General features: G+C 31.8%; 5 protein-coding genes across 5 annotated transcripts; all 5 read right to left on the reverse strand.

Moving 5' to 3' along the window:
- Positions 1-947: 947 nt before the first annotated feature.
- Positions 948-2,883, reverse strand: LOC132309636 (GDSL esterase/lipase At4g26790-like). Its single transcript, XM_059807925.1, has 3 exons — positions 2,872-2,883; positions 2,319-2,814; positions 948-1,141 (listed from the first exon to the last, which is right to left on the reverse strand). The coding sequence occupies exons 1-3, from the start codon at positions 2,881-2,883 to the stop codon at positions 948-950; spliced, it is 702 nt and encodes a 233-aa protein (XP_059663908.1).
- A 191-nt stretch (positions 2,884-3,074) lies between these two features.
- On the reverse strand, positions 3,075-3,821 carry LOC132310322 (GDSL esterase/lipase At2g04570-like). Its single transcript, XM_059808507.1, has one exon. It carries the CDS (start codon positions 3,653-3,655, stop codon positions 3,236-3,238), a length of 420 nt encoding a protein of 139 aa, XP_059664490.1. The 5' UTR covers positions 3,656-3,821; the 3' UTR covers positions 3,075-3,235.
- A 1,686-nt stretch (positions 3,822-5,507) lies between these two features.
- LOC132310323 (GDSL esterase/lipase At2g04570-like) lies at positions 5,508-8,189 on the reverse strand. Its single transcript, XM_059808508.1, has 3 exons — positions 7,657-8,189; positions 5,825-6,326; positions 5,508-5,701 (listed from the first exon to the last, which is right to left on the reverse strand). Exons 1-3 carry the CDS (start codon positions 8,026-8,028, stop codon positions 5,508-5,510), a joined length of 1,068 nt encoding a protein of 355 aa, XP_059664491.1. The 5' UTR covers positions 8,029-8,189.
- Positions 8,190-10,207: 2,018 nt separating this feature from the next.
- On the reverse strand, positions 10,208-13,385 carry LOC132307417 (GDSL esterase/lipase At4g26790-like). The gene is made up of 3 exons (XM_059805163.1): positions 12,772-13,385; positions 11,796-12,291; positions 10,208-10,763 (listed from the first exon to the last, which is right to left on the reverse strand). The coding sequence occupies exons 1-3, from the start codon at positions 13,138-13,140 to the stop codon at positions 10,420-10,422; spliced, it is 1,209 nt and encodes a 402-aa protein (XP_059661146.1). The 5' UTR covers positions 13,141-13,385; the 3' UTR covers positions 10,208-10,419.
- A 3,575-nt stretch (positions 13,386-16,960) lies between these two features.
- On the reverse strand, positions 16,961-19,202 carry LOC132307418 (GDSL esterase/lipase At4g26790-like). The gene is made up of 3 exons (XM_059805164.1): positions 18,734-19,202; positions 17,649-18,144; positions 16,961-17,288 (listed from the first exon to the last, which is right to left on the reverse strand). Exons 1-3 carry the CDS (start codon positions 19,097-19,099, stop codon positions 17,095-17,097), a joined length of 1,056 nt encoding a protein of 351 aa, XP_059661147.1. The 5' UTR covers positions 19,100-19,202; the 3' UTR covers positions 16,961-17,094.
- Between the last annotated feature and the right edge of the window lie 6,037 nt (positions 19,203-25,239).

A 25,239-nucleotide genomic window follows, 5' to 3' on the forward strand; every position in this document is an offset into this window, starting at 1 on the left:
TTTGAAGAAAAGAAGAGGAAAATTTTATTTTATTTTTCTTTTTGAGTGTTGAAGTAACGATGTTAATGTTCTGTTTGATTGGAGGGATGGAAAAATGGATGGAAGGAAGAGGGGGAGGGATGAATGAGGCATCCTAGGGAAGAGAATGTTTATTCACACTTTTTATTTGGTTGAATGTAATGGATAGTAGAAATGATAGATAAGGTAACATTTTATTTTATTTTTTGGTTGGAAGGGAGGGAAAGAGAATTTTTATATTCTTTTTACTAATAAACCCTTATTATATATATTATTATAAAAATTATATATTCATTTCAAATTCTTAGAAAGAATAAAAATGTAAATTACTTAATAATTATTAGTTTTTTTTTTTTTCCCAATTTGGGGTGGATAGAAAATTACAAAGGAAGGATGGATGCTTCATCCCTCTCTTCCCTTTCCTCCAACCAAACACGAAAATGTTCTTTCAATTCTCATCTCATCCAGCCCTCCTTAATCATTCTCTCCAACGAAACATAGTATAAGTATTCTGGCAAGTCTTTTGGAGTTCATTGGAAAGGATTGAACAGCTTCTCTTTGTCACATTTTTGAATTTGGAATTAGATTTTCGACTAAATTTTTTCTAATTGATTGATACTCTCAAACACTTGGCATAATAATCCAATCTTATTCATGCATCTTGTTTTATAATCAACATCAAACTAAATGTATTTATTGTCTGAAGAAACACCTAACCAAAGCTAATAATGAATATATTAGCAATGGTAACAACAAAACTAATTAATAATACAAATGAAAATCAACTGTCACTGAGCTTCTGGTGTAACGGTATCTGCTCTTCTTTCAAAACAAAAAGTAGAGGGTTCAACTATCTCAAAAGTATTGTGGAAGTTATTTGCTTTCAACCAAAAAAAATCAACACAGCCACTTTTAAGCATTGTAAGAAATCAAAAGAACTGTTTCAATCCAGTTTTAGCCAAAGTTTCAGCGATGAGACGGTTTGTTTTCTCAGTAGGATGGAAAGAATCCCAGAACACAAACTTAGATGCATCTTGGCATGTTGTTGGATCGAGTTCGTTGCATAAGAAGCTCAACTCAAACCTCCCAGTGGCACAACATGCCCTTCCTGTATTCTCAAACCCTGTAATTTGAATCCAAAAAAAAAAAAAAAACTTTTAAATCAATTGGTTGTATATATGGAAGATAAGGGCAAAAAAGAGAGACAAAAAGGGAAATCTCAAAAAATGATGCCTTTTTACTTCTGCCATAGCTACTCTCACCCGTGTCCAAAACCATTTATTAAACGAGGTTGGGACGGGCAGGGCAGGGACAAGTTTTATATAGTACTTTTATAATTATATTAGGAATCTAACAAAAGTAAGTAATTAAATAAATTTTCAACTATGATAATAATACTTTTTGACTTGTGTAGATAAAAACAAGATTCAACTTCTCAATTGGAACTTGAGACTTAATATTTAGTGTAAGGAAATCAAAATAATATATAGAAGTGCTCAAATACATATAATACAAAAAGATATTTAGTGATTGAAATAGAATAAAATTGGATTTGCTTAATATATATACTGAATATAATTGAATATAAAATAAAGTATAGTACAAAATTGTAATTTATCACTATAAACGAGATACATATATATGTTTTAAAGATTGTAACATTTGTACGTGTAATCATGTAAGATCCAAAAACAAAAGAGTGGCATATGTATTATATATCCTATACATCATATTATATCATCAAATAATAATGATAAGTAGTCCAAAAAGTCGGATATATCCAATTGTTGTATGTGAGTGATGGATGATGTCATCATGATCATTAAATATGATGGCATCATTCCTCACTCACATAAATGTAGTTAGCTCCATTCTGAGTATGCTAATTCCAAATTTAAGTCTACCCAAAGTTCACATCCCCATACTAATTTTAAAACACAAGTCATGATAATTAGAAATTTTAATTAAAAAATATTTTAAAATGAGGACATATCACAATTCAAATGATAATAAGGTCATTTTAGTTTGTGTTAGAAGCAGCCTACAGGTTTGAGGTCAAGTTAGGATTTTGGTTTTCGACGTTATTTCTTCCGTTGTTCATATTTTCTCTTCTCGGTTCTTTTTTGTTCATTTTTTAGCATACAATGCCGACGTGCACGCTGGTGTGCAAGCCGAGGTGCTTGAGCGTGCGGGCGAGGAGTCATAATGGGCAAAATTGAATGTAGTTAGATATATCCGACTATCAAACTCTGTATTATTTCTCATCATCGAAATCAGAATCAATGTAAAATATAACTTACCGTATTTGGCAGGATCATGGATGTAGTCCCATAAAAGGTCATAAGAATTTGCGTACACCAACCTAATACCAGGAACTTCCTTGTTCAGCTTTTGCAACAAAGTATTCAGCTGGGAATTGAAACTCATAGCCACCATGTTGTATTTCTCCACACACGTATCGCCTTTCAATCTGAATATATTCGTACTTCTCTCCAATGGCAAACACCCCATCGGTGGAAGCCCTACAACGGCAATTTTCCGAGCTCCGAGATTATGCAGTTCCCTAAGCAAATTTTCAATTATTCCGATGATAAAATTTTGGTACTGGTCAATAGAGTATCTAGCTTGAACAATGGGATTTAGATAGTAGTTCGAAAGAAAGTCATTTGTTCCCATGCTTATAACATACAAAGCCTCACTTATTATGTAGTTGGCCTTTTTCTCTCCAACATGGCCTCTCAGCTTCTTCTGATAGTCCTTATATAACTCCACTTGCTTCCATGTAGATAACACTCTCTGCAAAATAGAGTGTAAATATAATTTTCCAATCACTAAATTGTAATTTTTCTAAACATTTGAAGACATTTTATAATATGATAAAAAATAAATATGACCAACGGGGCCAGTGACTTGGCGGTTTCAGCCTCTTCCTTTTCAAAGGGAGTTCAGGTTCAAGTCTTAGAAGAGATAAGTGTAAGTGAGTTACCAACTAGGAATATATATATATATATATATATATATATGCATTTTGACATACCTAAAAGCTAATACAATTATTTAATACACTTTCAATCTATAGCTAAATGTAGCATTACTTTAAATGGATTTAGATAAAGAGTATTCATATGAAAAGAGACGTGAAGTCTCTTTATTTAACCAATAAATAGAGATAGTTTTTAACAAAAAAAAAAAAAATTGAAAAGTCAAAATGAATCATTTAATAAATCTTCGGGCTTGTAAACTTAGGGTTGACAAGGGTGCTTACTAGCAAATTGGAAGTGGCGGTGTCAAAGCCAGAGGAAGAAGAGGCAAAGGAGACTCCATCAGCAAAGTCTGATATATCACACTTTGGATCCAAGTATGGTGGCACAGTTGGCTTAAGCCCAAATGCCTCGGAAATGAAATCTGGTGGAATTCTACCATTGCAGAACCTTCCAGTGGGCTTACCACCGGGAAAGTCACGACCATAAGGCGGCCAATTGCACCTGGAAATCGTCGGGATGAAGTTGTTGTTGCCTGCTTCGACGGAGGAGTCTCCGAACACGATGATGGCCGGAACTTTGCCTGCATTAATAGTAGTGACTAGTATGGAGCATTGGGCCATCATGACCCATGGAATAATATATTTGTAAGCCATTTTGTTTTTTATCTGTTTTTTTTTTTCTTTTTTATGTATATATATTTATCTATTAATTAACCTGAATAACAATCTTGAAGATGGAGTGAAGAACTAGTTGGATAAATAGATTTCAGGTGAGAAATGAGAAACTAATGGAGATTGAGGGGAAGAAGTTTGTTTGTGGTCAATAAATGGATTGTAGACAAAGTCAATTTAGAAAGGTCTTATGGTAATGAGACAATCGCGGAAAGCAGGTTTTTGGACTATAGAAAGTCAAACAATGAAATTTTCATCTCTCCAATCCATTGAGACCAGGAGGTAGGGGTTAGTCATGGTAAATTTGACCGAAAAGAAATACAAGAGATAATAATTTGAAATTCGAAAGTCAGAGAAGCCCGACTAACTTATATGAATGAGTATACTAGTATTTGTTAAGCACAAAATCCTAGGCATGCATACACCAACTTGTGAGAATAAATAGTTAAATTTTTGCTCAAACAACCAAAGGTTAATCACTACGTGGACTTTTGTGTGCCGTTCGATTGAACAACGAACCAAATGAACAGAAGCAGAGGATTGATTCCTACGTAGAGGAGTTGGATCCCTCCAACTAATGGCCATCAAGTGTAAACAATAATTTGGAGGAGGGTGCGTGGAAGTACCGACTAAAAAAAATTATGACCATTTCCATTCATGAGGTTAGGATCGGCAGACTTGGGCCGAGGGATGATTCTTGCTTCTTCTCATATCTTTTTGAAGGAGCTTTCTCTAAGGACATCATCTTTCTTTGTTCTTGATGGGGTATACTGCCTTCAGAGCATTTACTATTCATGTGCCGAGTAATAGAATTTGTTCAAAAAGCAAATATTTCAATCCAATGAAATTAAAATTTTCTTGAAATATGTACATAATATATCAAATGAGTTTGAAGTAAGAAAACGAAGCATAATTAAACGACGTGGAAAACGATAAGCGTCACTAAAAATGAGATAAAATTTTAAATGACTAATACATTACTTATCACTAAATATTAAAGGTTGAAAATTCCAAAAAAATATCAAATATATATTTACATTTTAATTATCACTTAAAAACTTTAGGTTTTATAAAAAAAAACACAGAGGTCAAAAAACAACTCCTAAGAAAAGAAGAAAAAAAAATCAAGTATAGATAAGGATATCAGTAAAAAGAGTGATCCATCACTCACTTTGACCAAACCCTTCGACGGGGCTCCAATGGTTAACCCCAAGTTTGATGGTCAAACTCACTCAAAGACCTAACTATTGCTCTTAAAAGGTCCGAAAACCTTAAAAACAGTGTAATGGGGGGCTAGAGGCAGAGACTGTGACTCTTTTGGCGGGGCTAGATAGTTAAACAACTAAGTCAATTTACGATATGATACTCATAGATAAGAAGCAATTGCTACGATGGCTCTTGCAATCATTTCAACTTATCATTCATCTACTTCCATTCTTTGCAGATAGAGAGTCAATCTTATATCATCGAATGTGAACACTATATGATAATGCACTATTCGTAATTCATATTTCCATGAACACTCGTGATAACTCAAATAAATCACATAATTAGTCAAAAGAATAGCCACGGTCCATCACATGGATCGTCCAATCAGGGACGGACCTACCGCAAGCTGAGGGGTGGCCATTGCCCCCTCTGAAATTATTAAAAAAAATTCATTATTGCCTCCCCACACATTATTTTCTGAATCCGTCCCTGTGTCCGTACAAACATTTACCGTTGAGCTAGCAATTAATGAAAACTCAGATTCAATTTATAAACAAATACTAATTACATCTCCGTCATTGCCATCAAAGGCCCACAATCTTGTTGCATCATGATTTGTAAGAAATCAAAGGAACTGACGTAATCCATTTTTAACCAAAGCATCCGAGATGATACGGTTTGTTTCCTCAGAAGGATGGAAAGCATCCCAGAACACAAACTTTTTTGCATCTTTACATGTAAATGGACTGATTTTGTTGCACAAGTATCCAAGCTCGAACCTTCCAGTGGCACAACATGCCTTTCCACCATCCTGGAACCCTGAAATTTAACCCCAAATTTAAAAAAAAAAAAAAAATCAATTGGTTCTGTTGCATGAAAAAAAAAAAAAAAAAAAAAAAAAAAAAAAAAAAAAATCAAGAATTAATGGAAAATATAACTTACCATATTTTGAAGAATTATGGATATATTCATAGAAAAGGTCGTAAACATTTGCGTACACCAATTTTATCCCAGAAAGCTCCTTGTTTAGCTTTTGCACCGTATTACTCAGCTTGGAATTGAAATTCTTAGACACTGTGTTTAGATCATCCACACATTTATCTCCTTTTCCTCCGACAATATTTTTAGTTCTCTGCATGGGCAAACACCCCATTGGTAGAAGCCCTCCGAGGGAAATCTTCCTAGCTCCGAGGCTATGTAGTTCCTTGACGAATTTTTCGGCAATTCCAACCAGAAAATCTATATACTTGTCAACAGAGTTGGAGTATTTACCACGCGTGATGGGATGAAGATAGTAGTTCTCAAGAAAGTCATTCGTTCCCATGCTTATAACATACAAAGCCTCGCTTATTACTTCGTTGGCCTTCTTCTCGCCTAGATGGGCTCTCAGCTTCTTCTGATACTCCTTATAGTTGTCCACTTCCTTCGATAGAGGTACGGTTTTCTGCAAGCCAAACAATGATCAAAGGTTGGTTAACATAAAACAGTCAAGTTAACATTGGCCAATGTTCTGAATTCAATGATCTCATGTAAAGTTTACATTGTAGGTCAATATATATTTATAAAGCTTTAATGGCAACAGAATTCAGCACCAATGGTATAAACCCTCCTCACATATTTGGATCCTCTTCGCCAAATCTTTCTCCTGAACTCCGCAGACTTTAATCCTACTGCCTGTCTTCAGCCACGTTATCATTTGGTCAAAATTTACCGCTTATAAATTCAATTGTAACATAATTTACTTTGACGAGATGATGATGTGGCTTAAGGGAGACCGGTATTGAAGTCTGCAGAGTTCACGAGCCAATGGCTGGAAAGGATCATTTTCCTAACCGCACTACTTTTTCAAAGAGGAGGGGAGGTGTTCGAACGTTGGAGTTAGACATTATGTGTTAGTACTTGAGTGATCGGAATAATAATAAAGGTAAAGTGTAAAAAATCCCTTGAACTATTCCTGAATTTGCAATAACCCCCTTAAAGCATATTTTGTGCATAATACTTCCTAAATGATCACATGTTGCAAATTGCTCCAATACTACTATTTTTTATTAAATGATCATAATATCATTTCTTATTGGATTGCATTTAATCTAATTTTCTTATAGAAATAAATTATGAAAAAATTTCATATTAATTTGATGACATATTCTCCCTTAAATTTACCTTTAATTTTTTAATTAACTGTTTAAATGAAAATCTGAAGTAGAAAAATTTAAAACAATTTAAGTAATATCTTAAATTTTCACCAATATATTGCATTAAAGAGAAGGTGTTTTTATTTAAGTAATTTATTAATTTTTTATGAATATATTGTATGAAAAAATGTATTTTTTTATTGTAAAAAAGTTTAAATTGAGTATAATAAATTTTAATTTAAATAATAAAATTTTAATAAAAAATATTATTTTAGAAAATGGTAGTAACAATCTATTTATTATTATTTTTTTAGATAAATTGATACTATCTAATAATAAAATTAAGTCAAATTGTATAATTAATATTTAGATAAGACAAAAGATAATAAATTAATAAGAAATGACAAACTTTAATGAGAAAGAGTAAAATAGTCTTCTTTAATAGGTTTGTACTTAATTACAACAAACCAATACTTCATGAGGCAATTTGTAGTTCAGAGGTTTATTTGCAAAAAAAAAAAAACAATATTTTAAAGGTTTTTATTTATTTATTTTTTTTTCTCTTTACCCTAATGGTAATAATAATATAATAAAGGGTGTACATGCGCGCAATTGAGTTAACATTGACAAGGGGCTTACTAGGATATTGGAGGTGGCAGGGTCATAGCCAGTACCAGCAGAGGCAAAGCAGACACCAGTAGCAAACTCTTTTATATCATACGATGGATGCAAGTATGGTGGCACAATTTTCTTAAGCCCAAATGCCTCCGAAATGAAATCAGGAGGAATGCGACCATTGCAGAACCTTCCGGTGGGATTACCACCAGGAAAGTCACGACCATAAGGCGGAAAATTTGCTTTGACAATCGTCCGAACATGGTTGTTGTTTCCTGAATCAACCGAGGAGTCTCCGAACACGATGATGGCCGGAACTTTGCCTGCATTTATATTATTGACTAGTATGAAGCATTGGGCCATCATGACCCATGGAATTATACATTTGTAAGCCATGTTTTATTAACCTGAATAAAACAGACTTGGACTTGGAGATGAAATGAGGAACTAGATGGAGGTCGAAGTTAATTTATTGGGTCATTTATTAGATAAAGTTACATTTAAATTAAGTTTGTATAGCCTGTAGGACAGAGTGACTTACCGAAAAATAAAAAATAAAAAAGGTGTAGGACAGTGTATTAAGAAGGTGACTTGTGGTAATGAGACACTTGCGGAAGAAGTAAAACAATAAAATCCTTATCTTTGGCTAGTGTCAAACCTCTTACAGCATTCTATAACTAAGAATGTTAATGGGACGGGATAGCCCTTTTCTCAAACCCGTCTCTCAAATGAAAATATTTTTCTAAGCCAAGTTCAAGCGTCTCAATGTACATGTTTTTTAAGAAAAATAATTCAAATGTGAATAAATTTAAGATCAATTTTGTAATTTTTTTTAATAATATATTCAAATATTTAACAATCATAATAACAAAAATGTTATTAAAATTTAAAATTATGAGAAGAAATAATGTAAAAGGAAAAAATATAATTAATAAAAAAATATTTACTAGTATTAATCATAAATTGGGATGGGTTTGGGGTTTTAAATTCTTTTTTCAAATTCGACCCTAACCCAATCAAGATGATTTACCAATAAACAAATGCAGTTCATGTCCCACATTGCGATTAGAGTATGCTGAGATTAATGAAAATGAAATGGAACACTTTGAAAGAAAGGTGTGGGAGACCTTTACACCTGGTTGAACATGACATTGGTGACATTAACACTCAAAACAAACACCCATAAATGTGAAAATATGTTTTATACATATAAGACATGTGGTAGAACTCAAACCCATAGGATAACAAGAAACATTGCTAGCAGCAATGATCCATAAAAAAGATAAAATCAACAAAAACGTATCTGATACAGGAAAATCAATAAGCAAGTATGCAGCGATCTTATGAGTGGGTGTATTGTGAATGGGTGCAAGAGACATTGGTAAGCTATTATTCTGACAGGTTACGGGTACACAATTCAACATCACTTTGGTGTGCAAAAGGGACAATGTTATATATATGTGATTAGTATACTTCGATTAGTATGAGGCCTTTTGGCTAAATCCAAAATCGTGCAGACTCGGGTGGTGAAGTTGATTGAATGGTATCAATGGGCTGGTGTGTGTGGGCGGGGCGAGCTACAAATGTACAATTCCGCGTCGGCTTAGTAAAAAATGGGATACTAGTTGCTTAACTATAGGTGTACAATCCCATATGAAAAGGGAATGTACTATATATAGGTTCATGTAATCTCATATTTCTCTCTTGCCACACCTGCCAAATAATGAACACAACGAAGGCGTTGAAGTTGGGACTTAAATTTTTTAATCAAAAGACAAGCACCCACACGTTTATTTATGAAATTCGCACTTAAATTTTTTAATCAAAAGACAAGCACCCACACATTTATTTATGAAATCATAATGGTGAGATTAATATTTTACAACTATATAAATTAGAGATTAACTAAAGCAAAACTCTCTGTGCCATTGCATAATTCCATTCAACAATTAGCTTTATTTGGCAAGAGTCATTTAACTATTGGTCCTTGTCAATTTATTGTCTAACCAATAAGAAATTATTTTATGATCCTAGGATCATTGATCCCAGGATCATTGATCCCAGCCGATCATATTTGCTTATAATGTATTAGTACATGATTAGTTCAGACCAATGGTCTTGAAACGCTATGCAAGCAGAGAGCGTCTCGAGTAATATATATTGTGATTTCTTCCCTTTTTTCTTCACTAACTACCATTGAACCAAGAAAATCCATTAGGCAAAACATTTGTGATGAGAAAAATTAAAACAACCTTCATCAATATTAGCAAGATTTTCAATTGACAAAGAAAAAGTGTGTCGAAGTTTAAAAATTAGTTGGAACACATTTTCCCACTTTGAGGATACCAAAAAACCCCAAAATTTTGTTCTAACATGCCCTAATCATCCAATCTTTCTTTTTCTCCATCCAATCTTATTTAGGCAGCATTCTGTTGTGTTATCAACATCAAACTGAATGAACAGAATTTATGTATTTATTCTTTGAAAAAACACCCAAGTACCTAACCAAAGTTTATATTGAATATATTGGCAGTGTTAATAATAAAAATAACTAATTTACCCAACAGAAAATAAATAACAAAACTAATTAATAATATATATATAAATCAACAAAGTGATTTAATGTCTGCGGCCTAATAGTATCTCAACAAAAGGTATAAGATTCAACTCTCCCAAAAGTACTGTAGGAGTTATTTACTAAAAATATATCAGCAAAGCTACTTCTTGTAAATTATATGTACGTCATGCTTTGTAAGAAATCAAAGGAACTGATACAGGAGGGGCACTTTACATATTTCCAAAAATATATATATAGATTATAGGGAAGTATATATATAATATAAGGGAGGGAGAGAATCCACGGGGGGCACTTGCACCCCCTAGGTCTGAACTCCCTCCCCCTAGGTGTGAACTCCCTCCGGCTCCGGTTCCGTCTTCGGCCCTGAACTGATGCAATTCATTTTTAACGACGTGCTCCGAGATGATACGACTTGTTTGCTCGGAAGGATGAAAGGCATCCCAGAACAAAAACTTACTTGCATCTTTACATGTTAATGGATTCATTTTGTTGCATAAGTAACTCATCTCGTACATCCCAGTGGCACAACATGCCCTTCCACCATCCTCGAAACCTGTAATTTAACCAACAACAACAACAACAACTATTTACCAAAAAAAAAAAACTTCAAAACTTTCCTAATATACCAAATAGGTCCTCAAGATCAACATATAAATCTATATATATATATATATATATATATATATATATATATATCTGCCCGCCCTACAACCATAAGAGTTTCACAAATCAAATCAAACTCAACTAAAATTCTAGACTTCTGGTCATCATGCCATTTTGATTTTATTTTAAAACATAATAATTTGGAGGAGCTTTTTGTGGTCTCAAAAAGTCCTATATCAAGCTTCAAAAGTCCTAAAAAATATGATGTTTGGTTACACATATAAATGCCTTTCCAGCAAGTCTATGGTTAGGAAGTCCGTTTCAGAGACGGAAAAAAATGTCACTTTTAAAACCTCTATGAGTCAATTTTTTTTCAAAGGTTCAAAGTCAAGCTCTTTAAGACATCGGGTGCAACTCAGCCACTGGTGTCACTTTTAAAACCTCTTTAGAAGTCAAATTTTTTTCAAAGACTCAAAGGCAGGTTTCTTAAGACAACGGGAAGCAACTCCACTTGGCTATGAAATCGTTTGCATTATTTTACTAATTTATCTATGTACTTTTCACTGCCACTGTAACCGCCACCTTCTACATATATCCACCGCCTCATCATGTTCCAAAACTACCAGCGGCACCTCCTTCCACCTCCACCTCCACTTCCACCTTTCCTTTCACACTTTTTATTAGAGACTTGTTCCACCTTTCCTTTCACACTTTTTATTAGAGACTTGCAATAGTTGTTAATGATAAGGGATATTATTATCGAAAAATATATATATAATTAAAAAAATATATATATAGTCTTCTTAAGAAATGCATTCGCAAAATGTTTTTTTTTATAATGAATTTCTTCTAACAAAATTCTTTTTATGAATTCCATATCAATGAATTGAAAATCATGTAAGGTCCAAAAAGCTATCAATATCAGAGTAACAGATGAATTGAAAATCAGAACGAAATTAAATGAATTGAAAATAAAACTTACCATATGGAGAAGGATTATGGATATATTCCCAGAAAAGGTCGTAAACATTCGAGTACACCAACTGAGCACCAGGAAGCTCCTTGTTTAGCTTTTGCACCAAACCATTCAGCTTGGCATTGAAACTCACAGACACCACGTTATATTCCTCCACACATGTATCTCCTTTTCCAGTCATAAGATTTGTACTTCTCTGCAATGGCAAACACCCCATTGGCGGAATCCCCCCGAGGGAAATTTTTCTAGCTCCGAGTTCATGCAGCTCCCTAAGGAAATTTTCCGCCATTCCAATCAGAACATCTTGGTACTGGTCAACAGAGTATCTAGCTTGAGTAATGGGAAGAAGATAGTAGTTCTCAAGAAAGTCATTTGTTCCCATGCTTATCAGATATAAAGCCTCGCTAATTATGTAGTTGGCCTTATCGTCTCCAAGATAGTCTCTCAGCCTCTTCTGATACTCCTTGTAGTACTCCATTTCCTTCCATAGAGGTATTGTTTTCTGCAAGGCAAGGCCCTCGTTTAGAATTCTCGACTAGACTATTATTCATCCAAGATGAAAATTAATCGGTTAGCTAAACTATTATATGTAGCAATATTGTACATAAAATATATATATATATACATAATCATACTAGAGATTACGAAAATTTTATCATGGTTATGGTCACGACTAATAATTTCATCTTATGTTATGCTTCACACGTCAGATGTTGTATGCTTCAAACACCATTGTGAGAGAACAATGATATTTTTTCGGTTATTATTTTGCAGTGATCATAACCTTTTCGTAAATTTTAGTATGATTTTATTTTTAGTTATTATATTCAACTGTAATCATGTTTGGTGTGGATAAAATTAAGGTTGATGAGCAAGACATAATTACCGTTATATTTATATGTAATATAGTATATGCAATTAAGTTTACATTGAATAAAAAATAAAAAAATAAAATTTGAATATACATTGACAAGGGGCTTACTAGCACATTGGAGGTGGCAGTGTCATAGCCAGTACCAGCAGAGGCAAAGCTGACTCCGACAGCAAAATCTGATATATTATACATTGGATCCAAGTATGCTGGCACAATTGGATTTAGACCGAATGCCTCCGAAATGAAATCTGGAGGAATTTTACCGTTGGAGAACCTTCCGGTGGCCGTACCACCGGGAAAATCACGACCATAAGGCGGGAAATTGGCTCTGGCAATCGTCAGAATCTGGTTGTTGTTGCCTGCATCAACAGAGGAGTCTCCGAACACGATGATGGCCGGAACATTGCCGGCAACTGTGGCTGCACTAGTAGCAGTCAGGACTAGTATGAGCCATGGAATAATATATTTGTAAACCATGATTTTCTTTCTGTGTTTTATTAATCTGAATAACAAGCTTGGAGGTGAATTGAGGAACTAATGGACATTTAGCGGAATAAGTTTGTTGGGGTCATAAATTTATGGCTAAAGTTACATTTAAACCATAGGGGCGTGTAGGTCAGAGTCAATTAAGAAGGTCAGTTATGGTAATTGAGACACTTGCACCTAAAGTCAAACAATGAATTCCTAATTTCTGACTCATTGACGCCTAAATTTGATGAAAATGAAATGGAACACTCTGAAATCAATAAGTGGTACAACTAAAACTAGAGACAATTAAAGCTAAACTTGGAAAACAATGTAAAAAGCTTTAATGGATTGAAAATATGTTGCAACCTGTTGTGTTGAGAGAGACAGGTTTGAAATTTTATGCTAACTATTCACTCCCTTGTTCCAACCAACGTTGCAACTAAACTCACATGTCAAAGTGGTTGCATTTTTGCATTTCATAACCGAACCATATTAATTTCTTCCTCTTAATTGCTGCCACGTTGCATAATTGCACCCACACAATTCGCCTTTTTTGCCACGTGTCATTTTGCCATTGACCCATATCAATATCTACCTCCCATCTCAATTTATTGTCTCACCAGCTTATACTAAGTGCGCGAGCGCACGTGCATAAATATATATATATATATATATATAATGAGTGAATATTTATTCAAAAGTTTAAATTGTTGAGTATAGAGGTGCACATAATTTGGTTTGGACCGGTTTAAAATTTTTTTTAAACTAAACCAATTCTAATGGTACATTTCATAAAATTTGAAACCAAACTGAACTATTTGATCAAAAGGACCAAACCAAATCGTGAAAATTCGGTTTGGTTCGGTTCGGTTCGGTTCCACGGTTTCCTTTTTTTATTTTTTATTTTTATTAACAGAAGTATTCGTATTTCAAAATCCACATGCAAAATAATAAATTAAGTTACTAATATATTCAGAACTTTTAATTCATTATTGTCTATCACTTCTGAAACTGAAGTGAATAAATTCATAATTGTTAATAACCTAGTACATTTAGAATTATTAATTCAACAATAAACATTCAGTCACAATTCAAAATCCAACCACTATAAAAAAATATATATAAAATAATAAGAATCATTTAATAAATTGATAAAACATAAAAAAATTAAGAGTGGACCGTATGATTGATAGTTGCTACAAACTTTAAGTGATTTGAATTGTAAGATTATATTGTATTATATATATTGTATATATATATATATATAAACATAACGGTTCAGTTCGGTCCTAAAGGACTTCAAACCGTATCTTTACGGTTTCACAAATTTAAAACCGTGACCGAACCAAACCAAACTGTCCGGTCCGGTTTGAATTTTTGGTTTGACAGGATTTTTTTGTACCCCTAGTTGGATAGTGCTCAATAATCACTCATTTATATCCAATCACTCTCTCATCTAGATCCGATGTGAGACAAATATTCCCTTGTAACAATATACATATTGCATTGGGAAGCAATGAATCAACTTGTTCGAATTAAAATCGGAAATTTGAATTAAAATTAAAAAAAAATTAATTCAAACTTTCAATTAATTATTTTTCAATTTTAAGAACTCAATCCAATGATGCTCCAAACATAACTGTAGACTTTTTGGTGTTTCAAATTTTCAAAATTCAGATAAATACGAATACGGATTAATAAAGAGCAAATTTGTTAAGCACAGGATCCAAAAGTTGTCCCAAATAGAGAAAAATCTCCATCCACAATGGGAAGCTGGAGAATGGTCACCAATGTAAAAATTGTCACACCTCTCCCCTTTTTTTCCTCACTGTTTAGTATGAATTCCACAATGCAAAATGGTTGTGTAAAATAATAGTATAGATAAGCAATCTAGAGAGGATGAATAAGTTGAACTTGCCATTTTATCTTATTTTTGCTTGAATTAAATTTACTGAAACAAAAGTAAATTTATCACCACAAAGCAATAACTTAGTAGAAGTAAAGTAAAAAAGTAGAGTTAGAGAGATACCAGATTTTTAGCGAGAAAACCTAATTGAAGAAATCATCCAAACACTGAAAAATCCTTGCAGATTGTCATGCGGTCTCGAGTAAAAAAATTCACTGTGCATGTATGAAGCAAAGTACAATACACTTCGACTCAAGCTCACACCATGTCACTTTACCAAAAATCAATTGCTGACCATCTTTGGCTTTGCAACTCCCTCGTTCAACAGTACTCGACTTAAGACTTACTCTTGATCTCTGATCGCGGGTAGATTAACCAATACTCAATGAATGTCTTGATCCCTTTAAAGTGTGATATTCTCATCATTTTCTTTAAAATAGGATTTTTGAAGTAGAAAAACATTTCTGGTTGACGACCGGTAGTAATAAAATTTCAATCACACAAACACAGATCGAACGTTGAATAACAACCTGATTCACTCAAGTGCACAAGTGTAAGCTCTCAAAAACATAAAAATATCAAACTCTAAAAATTCAAACAAAAGACTTTGAAATCTTCAATGAAAAAATCCGTAATCAATTGTGTGAATGAGATTTTATGTAATATATTAGAAAGATCTATTAGGGTTAGAAAACACGTCCAATTTCATGCTAAAATAATTTTCTAATTCAAACTTTAAAGGGTATTAGAAGTTGGCTAAAACAAAACTTTCATTTTCTGCAAGTTCAACCGGTTCTACTTGAAAATGCAATCGGTTGGACTTTTACTGAGTACAGTTTTGATAAGGTAATTAAACCGGTTCTAATATGAAGTGCAACCGGTTTTTCTATTTCTGAAAAATCTTAAATACTCTATTCCAACTTCAAACCTACTCTAAGTGATCGTCACACAATTACCTTGATTATTGGTTGTTCAATGTCAAACTAGAGTTGTCGTGAGCAGCGTCACTTGAATTTTTCGCTTCCGAAACCGAGACTCAAATAAATAAAAAATTATAACTCAATTCGGATTTTGTTTTGATCACCAAAATATGCCACTCACATTTTATATTTCACATTTACCGATCAACCATGAAAAACCATTGCCCCAAACAGTTGGGGTTTGGGGGGGGGGGGGGGGGGTGGGGGGGAGGTAGCAAGACTCTCAAATTGACAAATAAAAAGTGACTCAAACCTTAAGAAATAAATTGGAACTCATTTTCCCACATAGAGCACAAAGAGGAATGAGGATAGCACTTCACAGCAAATCCAAATCTTTTTCCTTGATAATGCTAAGAAGAGGCAATTAAACATAGGAGTCCAAGTTGGGCAGGCCCAATCTGCATTAAGGGTTGGGATTTGAGTGTCTCTAGTCAACCGTTGGATCAGATCATTTAACGGTAGGATTAGGGGTGTGTGGAATTTCAGGTTAGGATTAGGGATGTGTGTAAATTCAGGTTCCGGGTTGGGCTCGGATTAGAACTATCGTAACCCAAGCACCAATCCGAAATGTGCTTCGGTCCAAGAATGATCAACTCGGTCCCAACCCAATTTATGGATTAGCGAACTCAGGCCCAAATTTTTTTGGTTCGGGTTCAGGTTGGACCAAGTTGAGACCCACCCAACTTCCGTGTGATGCTGTCCAATGTTCCAACATCCTACGAAATGCTATCTTCTTCCTCAGAAGATCAGAGAGTACAAGATCAACATACAAGAAAATATACATGAACAATCTCTTGGACGTCTTATACCCTCAAACACAAAAAATTTATTTCAACATTGCATAATCATATCATTCAATCTTTTTCAGGCACTGTTATATGATCAACATCAAACTGAATGAAGAGACTTTGTGCAGCCTGAAGAAACAAACTAAACACCTCACTAAAGCTAATAATGAATATAATAGCAGTGGTAATGACATAACATCATTAATAATTATACAAATGAAGTACTTCAACAAAGCCACTTATATATAGTAGGTCCTATAATTTTACATCATATGCTTTTTGTAGGAAATCAAAGGAACTTGCGCAGGACATGTTTCATCAAATGATCAGTGATGATCTGGTTTGTTTTCTCCGTGGGATGGAACGAATCCCAGAACACATACTTGCTTGCATCCGTGCATGTAAATGGATTGTATCGATCGCACATATAACTCATCTCGAACATCCCTGTGGCACAGCATGCCACTGCTGTAACTTCGAACCCTGTAATTCAGGAAAAAAAAAATAAAAATAAAATGTCCAAACATTGCATTAAGTACACTTGAAGAATGTCCAAATCAAGGTTCAGGAGGTTAGTGCTGAAAATAAAAATGATGAGTAATGACATCGGTGACAACCACTCAAAACATGTGTGTGTGTGTCATCCCATAAGAGTTTCACCAACCAAATTAAACTGAAATTCTAGTGATTATGCTTTCTATATTTATTTTTTGATTTTTTAAAGAAAATAAAAAAAAAAAAAAAAAAAAAAATGTTTTAAACCTATTGTGATGGTAACATATGTGAGATCATGTAAAGTCATTATCATCAAAATCAATAAATCAATTAAAAATAATAACGTACCATATGCAGAAGGTTTTCGGACAATTTGCTGGAAAACATAGTAAGGATTGGAGAACACCATTTGCATCCCAGGAAGCTCATTGTTTAACTTCTGCACCAAACCGCTGAGCTTTCCGTTGAAATTCGCTGCCACAATGTTGTATCTTTCCACGCATCCATTTCCATTTCCGCCCATGAAATTTGTTGTTCTCTCCAATGGCAAACACCCCATTGGCGGAAGCCCTCCGAGGGAAATTTTCCTAGCTCCGAGACCATATATTTCCTTGACGAAACTCTCCGCAGTTCCAACCAGAAAATTTTGGTACTGGTCAACGGAGTATCGAGACTGTGTGCTCGGAAGAGTATAGTAGTTCTCAAGAAAGTCATTTGTTCCTATGCTTATCAGATACAGAGACTCACTTATTACTTCACTCGCCTTCTTCTCACCCATGTAGGCTCTCAGCTTCTTCTGGTAGTCCTTATAGTACTCCACTTCCTTCCATAGAGGTATCACTCTCTGCAAGCCAAACAATATATGATCCAAAATGCATCAGTAGGTACAAAATTTAACCAAAAACACACACACACACACACAAAATTGTCCAACATGTGTGGCATCAAACATGTGTACTATAATAAATTGAAGAAGTTGTTGGTTTTATTGTGTTTCATTTGCTCTTAGTGACTGTTTCAATTATCACTTTTCTGGTTGTCCCTCTTATTCTTTTGTTTGGACCTTGAAGGTCTTGTAAGTTTCTCTTTCAGAGAACCTGTACAGCTTTTTCTCATTTATACTATTTACCCAATTTAGCCCCAAATAAAATAAATAAACAAAAAGAAAAACATGAACCCTTTTTGGATTCAATGAAACCAAAGGGTATTATATATAAAAATGATTTCAAAAAATTAAAAATAATAGGAAAAATTACTTGTAATAAAAAAAAAAAATGAAAAAATCAGTATTCATGTGATCGATTCCATTTATACCAGATTAAGACAAGAAAGATAATGATTTATACAATTTTATAATGATGAGCTATTTGATCAAATAGTGTTTGACTAATAAAAACTTTCACAAGTGTGTAATAAAATGACAAGTGACTTACTAGCACATTAGAGGTAGCATTGTCATAGCCAGTACCAGCAGAGGCAAAGCAGACTCCAGTAGCAAAATCTTTGATACTATACATTGGATCCAAGTATGCCGGCACACTAGGCTTGAGCCCAAAACCCTCCGAAATGAAATCCGGCGGAATGCGACCATTGGAGAACCTTCCGGTGGGCCTACCGCCAAAGAAATCCCGGCCATAAGGCTCGAAATTGCTCTTGAGAGGCGTCGAAATCTGGTTGTTGTTGCCGGCATCAACGGAGGAGTCTCCGAACACGATGATGGCGGGAACTTTGGCTGCACTAGTAGTGACCAGTATGAAGAGTTGGGACATCATGAGCCATGGCATATATATGTAAGCCATGTTTTGTTTGTGTGTGTGTTTTTTATGAGCTGAATGGGAAGCTTAATTGGAGATATGGAGTGAGGGACTAGTCAAATAAATATATATTGGTAAAGTTTAGATATGAAAGAGGTTGTGGGGGAGGAAGTTCGTTGAGGTCATTAATGGCCAAAGTCATTGCACATTTAAACTCTGTGGTGTGTAGGAGTACAGAGTCAGCTAATAAGAGAGGTTTTACGGTAACGAGTCCTGAGATGGAAACAATTAATTAAGTAGGCAAACTGACAGATATTTTAAATGTTTTCTGTGTTGTGATAATAAATGCATTAACTTTTGGGTAATGTTACATATGCATGCATCACAAATATGTACTATTCTGGAGTATTACTATTCATCATAACATCATGGGTACCGTTATATAACCGATTAGTCTAACTTATTTGTTGAATCGAAACTTTAACGAGTCTTTTCACGGGTCTCATTTTAGGTCATTAATGTCCTTAATTATTTTTGAAATACATCGTTAAGAGTATGATGGGTATTGTAGTCTACCGTAACCATAAAGTTGCTCAACTGTTTAAAATTTAAAAACAACAGTCCCTCCAGATCATGCAAAAATCTCATGCACAGAACTAGCTTTCGTTTAAAAGCATGGGTCAGAAGCGCTGGATGATTGTTATTGATAATGATAATTGAGATAAGAGCAAGAATTAATTAGTGTATAATTCTTGGTACATGTTTTAATATGAATAATCACTAGTCACAAATTTTAAGGCAGTGATGAGCAGATCAGGAGAGGTGATAATCTCATTGACTTCCAACTACCCCTTTGCTGAAAGGACAAGACCTGTGGAGATACCAGTCACACACACACAGACACACACACAGAGAGGAGAGATGTGTGGGTGTAAGTAAGTGAGAAGGTCTTCCTAGGTGGTTTGAGGCATTGAAAGCTTCTCACCTGAAATTGAGGCGGGTATTTAGTGTCCCTTATTGTTCTTCGGTAGAAGTCCACATCTTTTAATGTGGAGTTCTATTATTTGGTTGAACATCCCAATTCCAAACACAGCTCAACACCCCTAACCCACAACTATGACAAATGTATCCACCATTTTGGTATCCTAGGCCCTATATGTTCTTTCATTCTTGGAAATTCATTTTGTTGCCCCTCTCTCCATTATGGTCCCAGCTAATTCTGCGACCCGAAAGTTAAGATACGTGTTTTTTCGTTTTTTCGGGTTGGGACATTGATGGTTGTGAAACGTTAGACCGTCTCATAATCCACCGTTAGGTAAGTGTAGTGAGGGAGGGAGTCAATTATGATTGGGCAGGTACCCCTCCTAGGCTGGGCCCCACAAGCTGGAATTTATTTCTCTATTTATTTTTCTTTTCTCTTTTGCCCCTCCTCCTCTTCTTCTAATTCCTTTAGTTCCCTTCCAAAAAAAAAAAAATTATACTTTTCAATCAAATTCAATTTTTTTTCTCCTTTAAAGATCTCTCATTGTGTGCTCCACCCGAAACAAATTTTACAAATTTCTAGCTCTGTTCCTAAATGTAGTCACCCTTTATATGCATCGAGCAATTATCTGAAAAAGAATTAAACTGAATTATTGATGCTTATTAAATTAGACATCTAAACAATTAAAACAAAAATAACTAGTTGACGTGAATCTCACTTGTTGTCATCTTATGATTGTTAATTAGTTATGTATGTTGTCATTGGTAATTGGTTGGGTATGTTTTGCATTGTTTAGTCACTTTAAAAAGAAATTTCAAGAAATTTATATATGTTGATGTGAATCTCTCTCACACCTGGGGTTACACTAATTTTGGGGTTTATTTTGAGTTTGCACTAAAATAAAATAAAATAAAATAAAAAATGAAAACTTAAAATAGAATAGTACATTAAAGTACATGATGATGTGATTTCACCTAATTTTTGGGACTATTTTGAGTTTGCGAAGGAAGAAAAAATGTTGATGAAAACTTAAATAGAATCAGGTACATTAAAGTACATTCTGATGTGTAACATAGACAGTATATATACTGCACAGTACACAGTGTGGTGGTAGGATAATGCGAGGTTGGTGAGCCTATTTTTGCTACTTACGGTGGTAGATGATGGCTTCATAAAGTCTCTTATGAGTTGACCATGGTATTGTTTCAATTAGTATATTTGAGCATCAAAATTGATACTCATTTGGCACCTCAATAATGAGTAACTCAAGCCTCAAGGTAGTGTTACAAAAATAAAAAATTGTACGGAGCAAATATTTTGGTAAGTATTTATGATCTTATTTTAATGACATGTAACTTAAAGTGGATGGATGATATAAATTAAGAAAATAATATCTTTTCTTGAATTTTTATTTTCATGACATGTAAAATAAATGAATAATCTGTAGACCCGGTTAAGAGGAAAACTAAAAATTTATATTAAAGGGCATTTTTGTCATTATAATATCACTTTAATAGCGCGTAATTTTGTTAATATTTATTTTTAAAATTAAAAATAAAGAAAAACTTAAATTTTTTATAAAAAGTTATTTATCGTCAGTCTTATAACATAATTCTAATGGCTAAGTGAGGTTAGTAGGGTGCATGCGATTCGGATTGAACCTATTTTAGAGTATTTTGGAACCGAATTGGTCCTTTCGGTTACATAAATTTGGAAACAAATAGTGATATCAATCGAACCGAGCTGTAAATTATACTACTGAAATATATAAAACTAAAAATTTGTACTCAAATTCAATGAAAGGAAATCTAATAAGAGAAGGAAATATACAATATTAAAAAATTATACTATTGAAATTCAATAAAAGAAAATCTAACTAGAGAAGGAAATATAAAATATCAAAAAATAAAATTACTAAATTCAATAAAAGGAAATCTAATAAGAGAATTAAATATATAATATTAAAAATATATATATACTATTTAAATTAAATAAAACAATCTAATTATAGAATAAAATATATAATACTAATTAGAGAAAAATATATATAGGTATAGATAAATCTAATTAGAGAATGAAATATATAATACTAATTAGAGAAAAATATATATAGGTATAGATAAATCTAATTAGGGAATGAAATATATAATATTTAAAAATTTATTTATTTAATTTAATAAAAGGAAATCTAATTAGAGGAGAAATACTAATAATAAAAATACAACAGTAGAAAACGCTGAAATTAAATAAAAGAAAAACTAATTAGAGAATGAAATATATAATTTATTTCAATAAATACAAAATAATAATTCTATACCAAAATATACCAATATAATCTTCAAAATAAATCAATATACGAAATTATTTTTATCTTTAATTTTGTGTAATTTATTTTAAATTTTTATAATGTTATTTATTTCAAAATACTGAAAATCAGTAAAAGGAAATATAGAGAAGGAAATATTTAGATATAAATTAATCTAATTAGGGAATGAAATATATAATATTAAAAAATTTATTTATTTAATTCAATAAAATAAAATCTAATTAGAAGAGAAATAGTAATACTAATAATTGAAATTAAATTAAAAAAAATCTAATTAGAGAAGGAAATATATAATTTATTTCAATAAATATATAACAATAATTCTATATCAATATATATATATCAATAAAATCCTAAATTAAGAATTCTATATACAAAATTAATTTTATATTTAATTTTCTATAATTTATTTTATATTTTTATAATGTTATTTATTTTAATAAATAATATATTTTTATAATATTATTTATATATAATAAATAATAACAAAAAAATTATTCCTATATATATTTTTGATCATTTACAATTTTTTTACTTTATAGTTATATACACATTTCTGTTTACATGCATCGCATGTATATTTTACTAGCTTATATATATATATATATATATATATATATATATATATATATATATATATATTAGGAAAAGACACGTGCGTTGCACGTGGTGAATATTTTTGTTCATATATTTTTTTAATTGTTTATAGTTTTAATTGTTTATAGTTTTCGTTATATGATATTGTCATATATTAAATGAATTCATATTAACAATGTTTAAAGAGTAATAATGATCACCACAAAAGAAACAAAATAAGGTTTTCCATTGATGGATGAATCATCTAAGTATGATATATTAGAAAATCCGATGTGTTAGAATTTTATAAAAAATAGATTTATTAGGTAACTTGTAATTTGATTTTATTAGGTAATTTGAAAATGGTGATTAATTTTATTACGTAATTTTTAGAATTTTATAGAAACTATTTTCATAAACCCTATATATAAAAACTCTTTTTATATCAATTAATAAATATTTTATATTAAATAATAAATATTTTATAGTTTTATAGAAACTCTTTTTAAATTAATTAATTTTTTTTATTTATTATTATTTTTTTTTAGAGTTTTATAGAAACTCTTTTAATAATAGTATAGATTTTTTAATACTAATTAATAAATATTTTATAGTTTCATAGAAACTATTTTTATAAAAACTATTTTTGTCGTTTGAATTTTATTAGGTAATTTAAAATGGTGATAATTTTTTTATATATATTTTGTGTTGAAATTTTATAGAAACCCTTTTAATAATAGTATAGATTTATTAGGTAATTTTTAATTTGAATTTTATTAGGTAACTTAAAAGTGGTGATTGATTTTATTAGCTAGTTTTTAAAGTTTTATAAAAACTCTTTTTATAAAAACTCTTTTTATATTAATTAATAATTATTTTATAGTTTTATAGAAACTCATTTATAAAAACTATCTTTGTAATTTAAATTTTATTAGAGTTTTATAGAAATTAGATTTATTAGATAATTTGTAATTTGAATTTTATTAGGTAATTTGAAAATGGTGATTGATTTTATTTGGTAATTTTTAGAGTTTTATAGAAACTATTTTTATAAAAACTCTGTTATAGTGATATTAAAAAATAATTTATAAATATTTCATAGAAACTATTTTTATAAAAATATTTTTATGTTAATTAATAAATATTTTTTTTGTAATTTGTGTTAGAGTTTTATAGAAACTCTTTTAATAATAGTATAGATTTTTTTATAATAAGTAATAAATATTTTATAGTTTTATAGAAACTCTTTTAATAAAAACTCTTTTTGTAATTTAAATTTTATTAGGTAATTTGTTGAGATAGACTGCAGACTGCGCCTCTAACCAGCCCCCTTCCCTTTGATAATCAAAGGTCTATGATCAATCAATAAGAGGCTTCGTACAGAAAGACAATTATCTCACTTCTCACTCGTTCACAGTTCCAATCTCAAAAGTTTGGAAGAATGGCAATCCATATTTTGAATTGTCAACAATCCATCTCAAAATCCAATAATACAAATCACAACCATACAAAACTCAAACCTGCCTGATGAAACAACATATATCAAAATCCAATAATATAAATCACAACCATACACAACTCAATAATACAAATCACAACCATACACAACTCAATTGTATTAACAATAACATAGAGTTCTTCCGTATCAAAGATGATTTGATATTCTAGTTCTAGAATTCTTAATTTCTGTGTCCTTTCCTCCTTCCTCCATACCTCTATTTATAAGCTTGATGACATGTGCTCGGTAATTTGTGTTAGAATTTTATAGAAACTTTTAAGTATATCTTTGTCTAAATAGATATTAATAACACTCGTATAATTAGATATCCTTTTATTAAAAAACTCATAATAAATAGATAAATTAGTAATTTGTGTAAAGTTTTATAGAAACTCTTTAAATATATCTTTGTCTAATGTGATAGAGTTTTATTGAAAATAAAATAGATAATTTGTGATAGAGTTTTATACAAATTATTTTATTTTCTTCAGATATATCATTCTCTAATTAGATTTTCTTTTATTATATCAATTAATAAATAATATAAATAATTTTTTATATTAATAATACTCGTATAATTGGATTTCTTTTTATTAAAAACTCATAATAAATAAATAAATAGGTAATTTGTGTTAGAGTTTTATAGAAACTCTTTAAATATATCTTTGTCTAATGTTTGTGGTAGACTTATTCTTATCTAGTTAGATTTTATTTTATTTTATAGAAACTCTTTTAATAATAGTATAGATTTATTAGGTATAAACTCTTTAAATATATATTTGTCTAATGTGATGGAGTTTTAT

This window comes from Cornus florida, unplaced genomic scaffold, assembly GCF_030987335.1.
Source record: "Cornus florida cultivar Cherokee Brave unplaced genomic scaffold, ASM3098733v1 CherokeeBrave_3.0.0_Hap2_Chr05, whole genome shotgun sequence".
NCBI classification, from domain to species: domain Eukaryota; kingdom Viridiplantae; phylum Streptophyta; class Magnoliopsida; order Cornales; family Cornaceae; genus Cornus; species Cornus florida.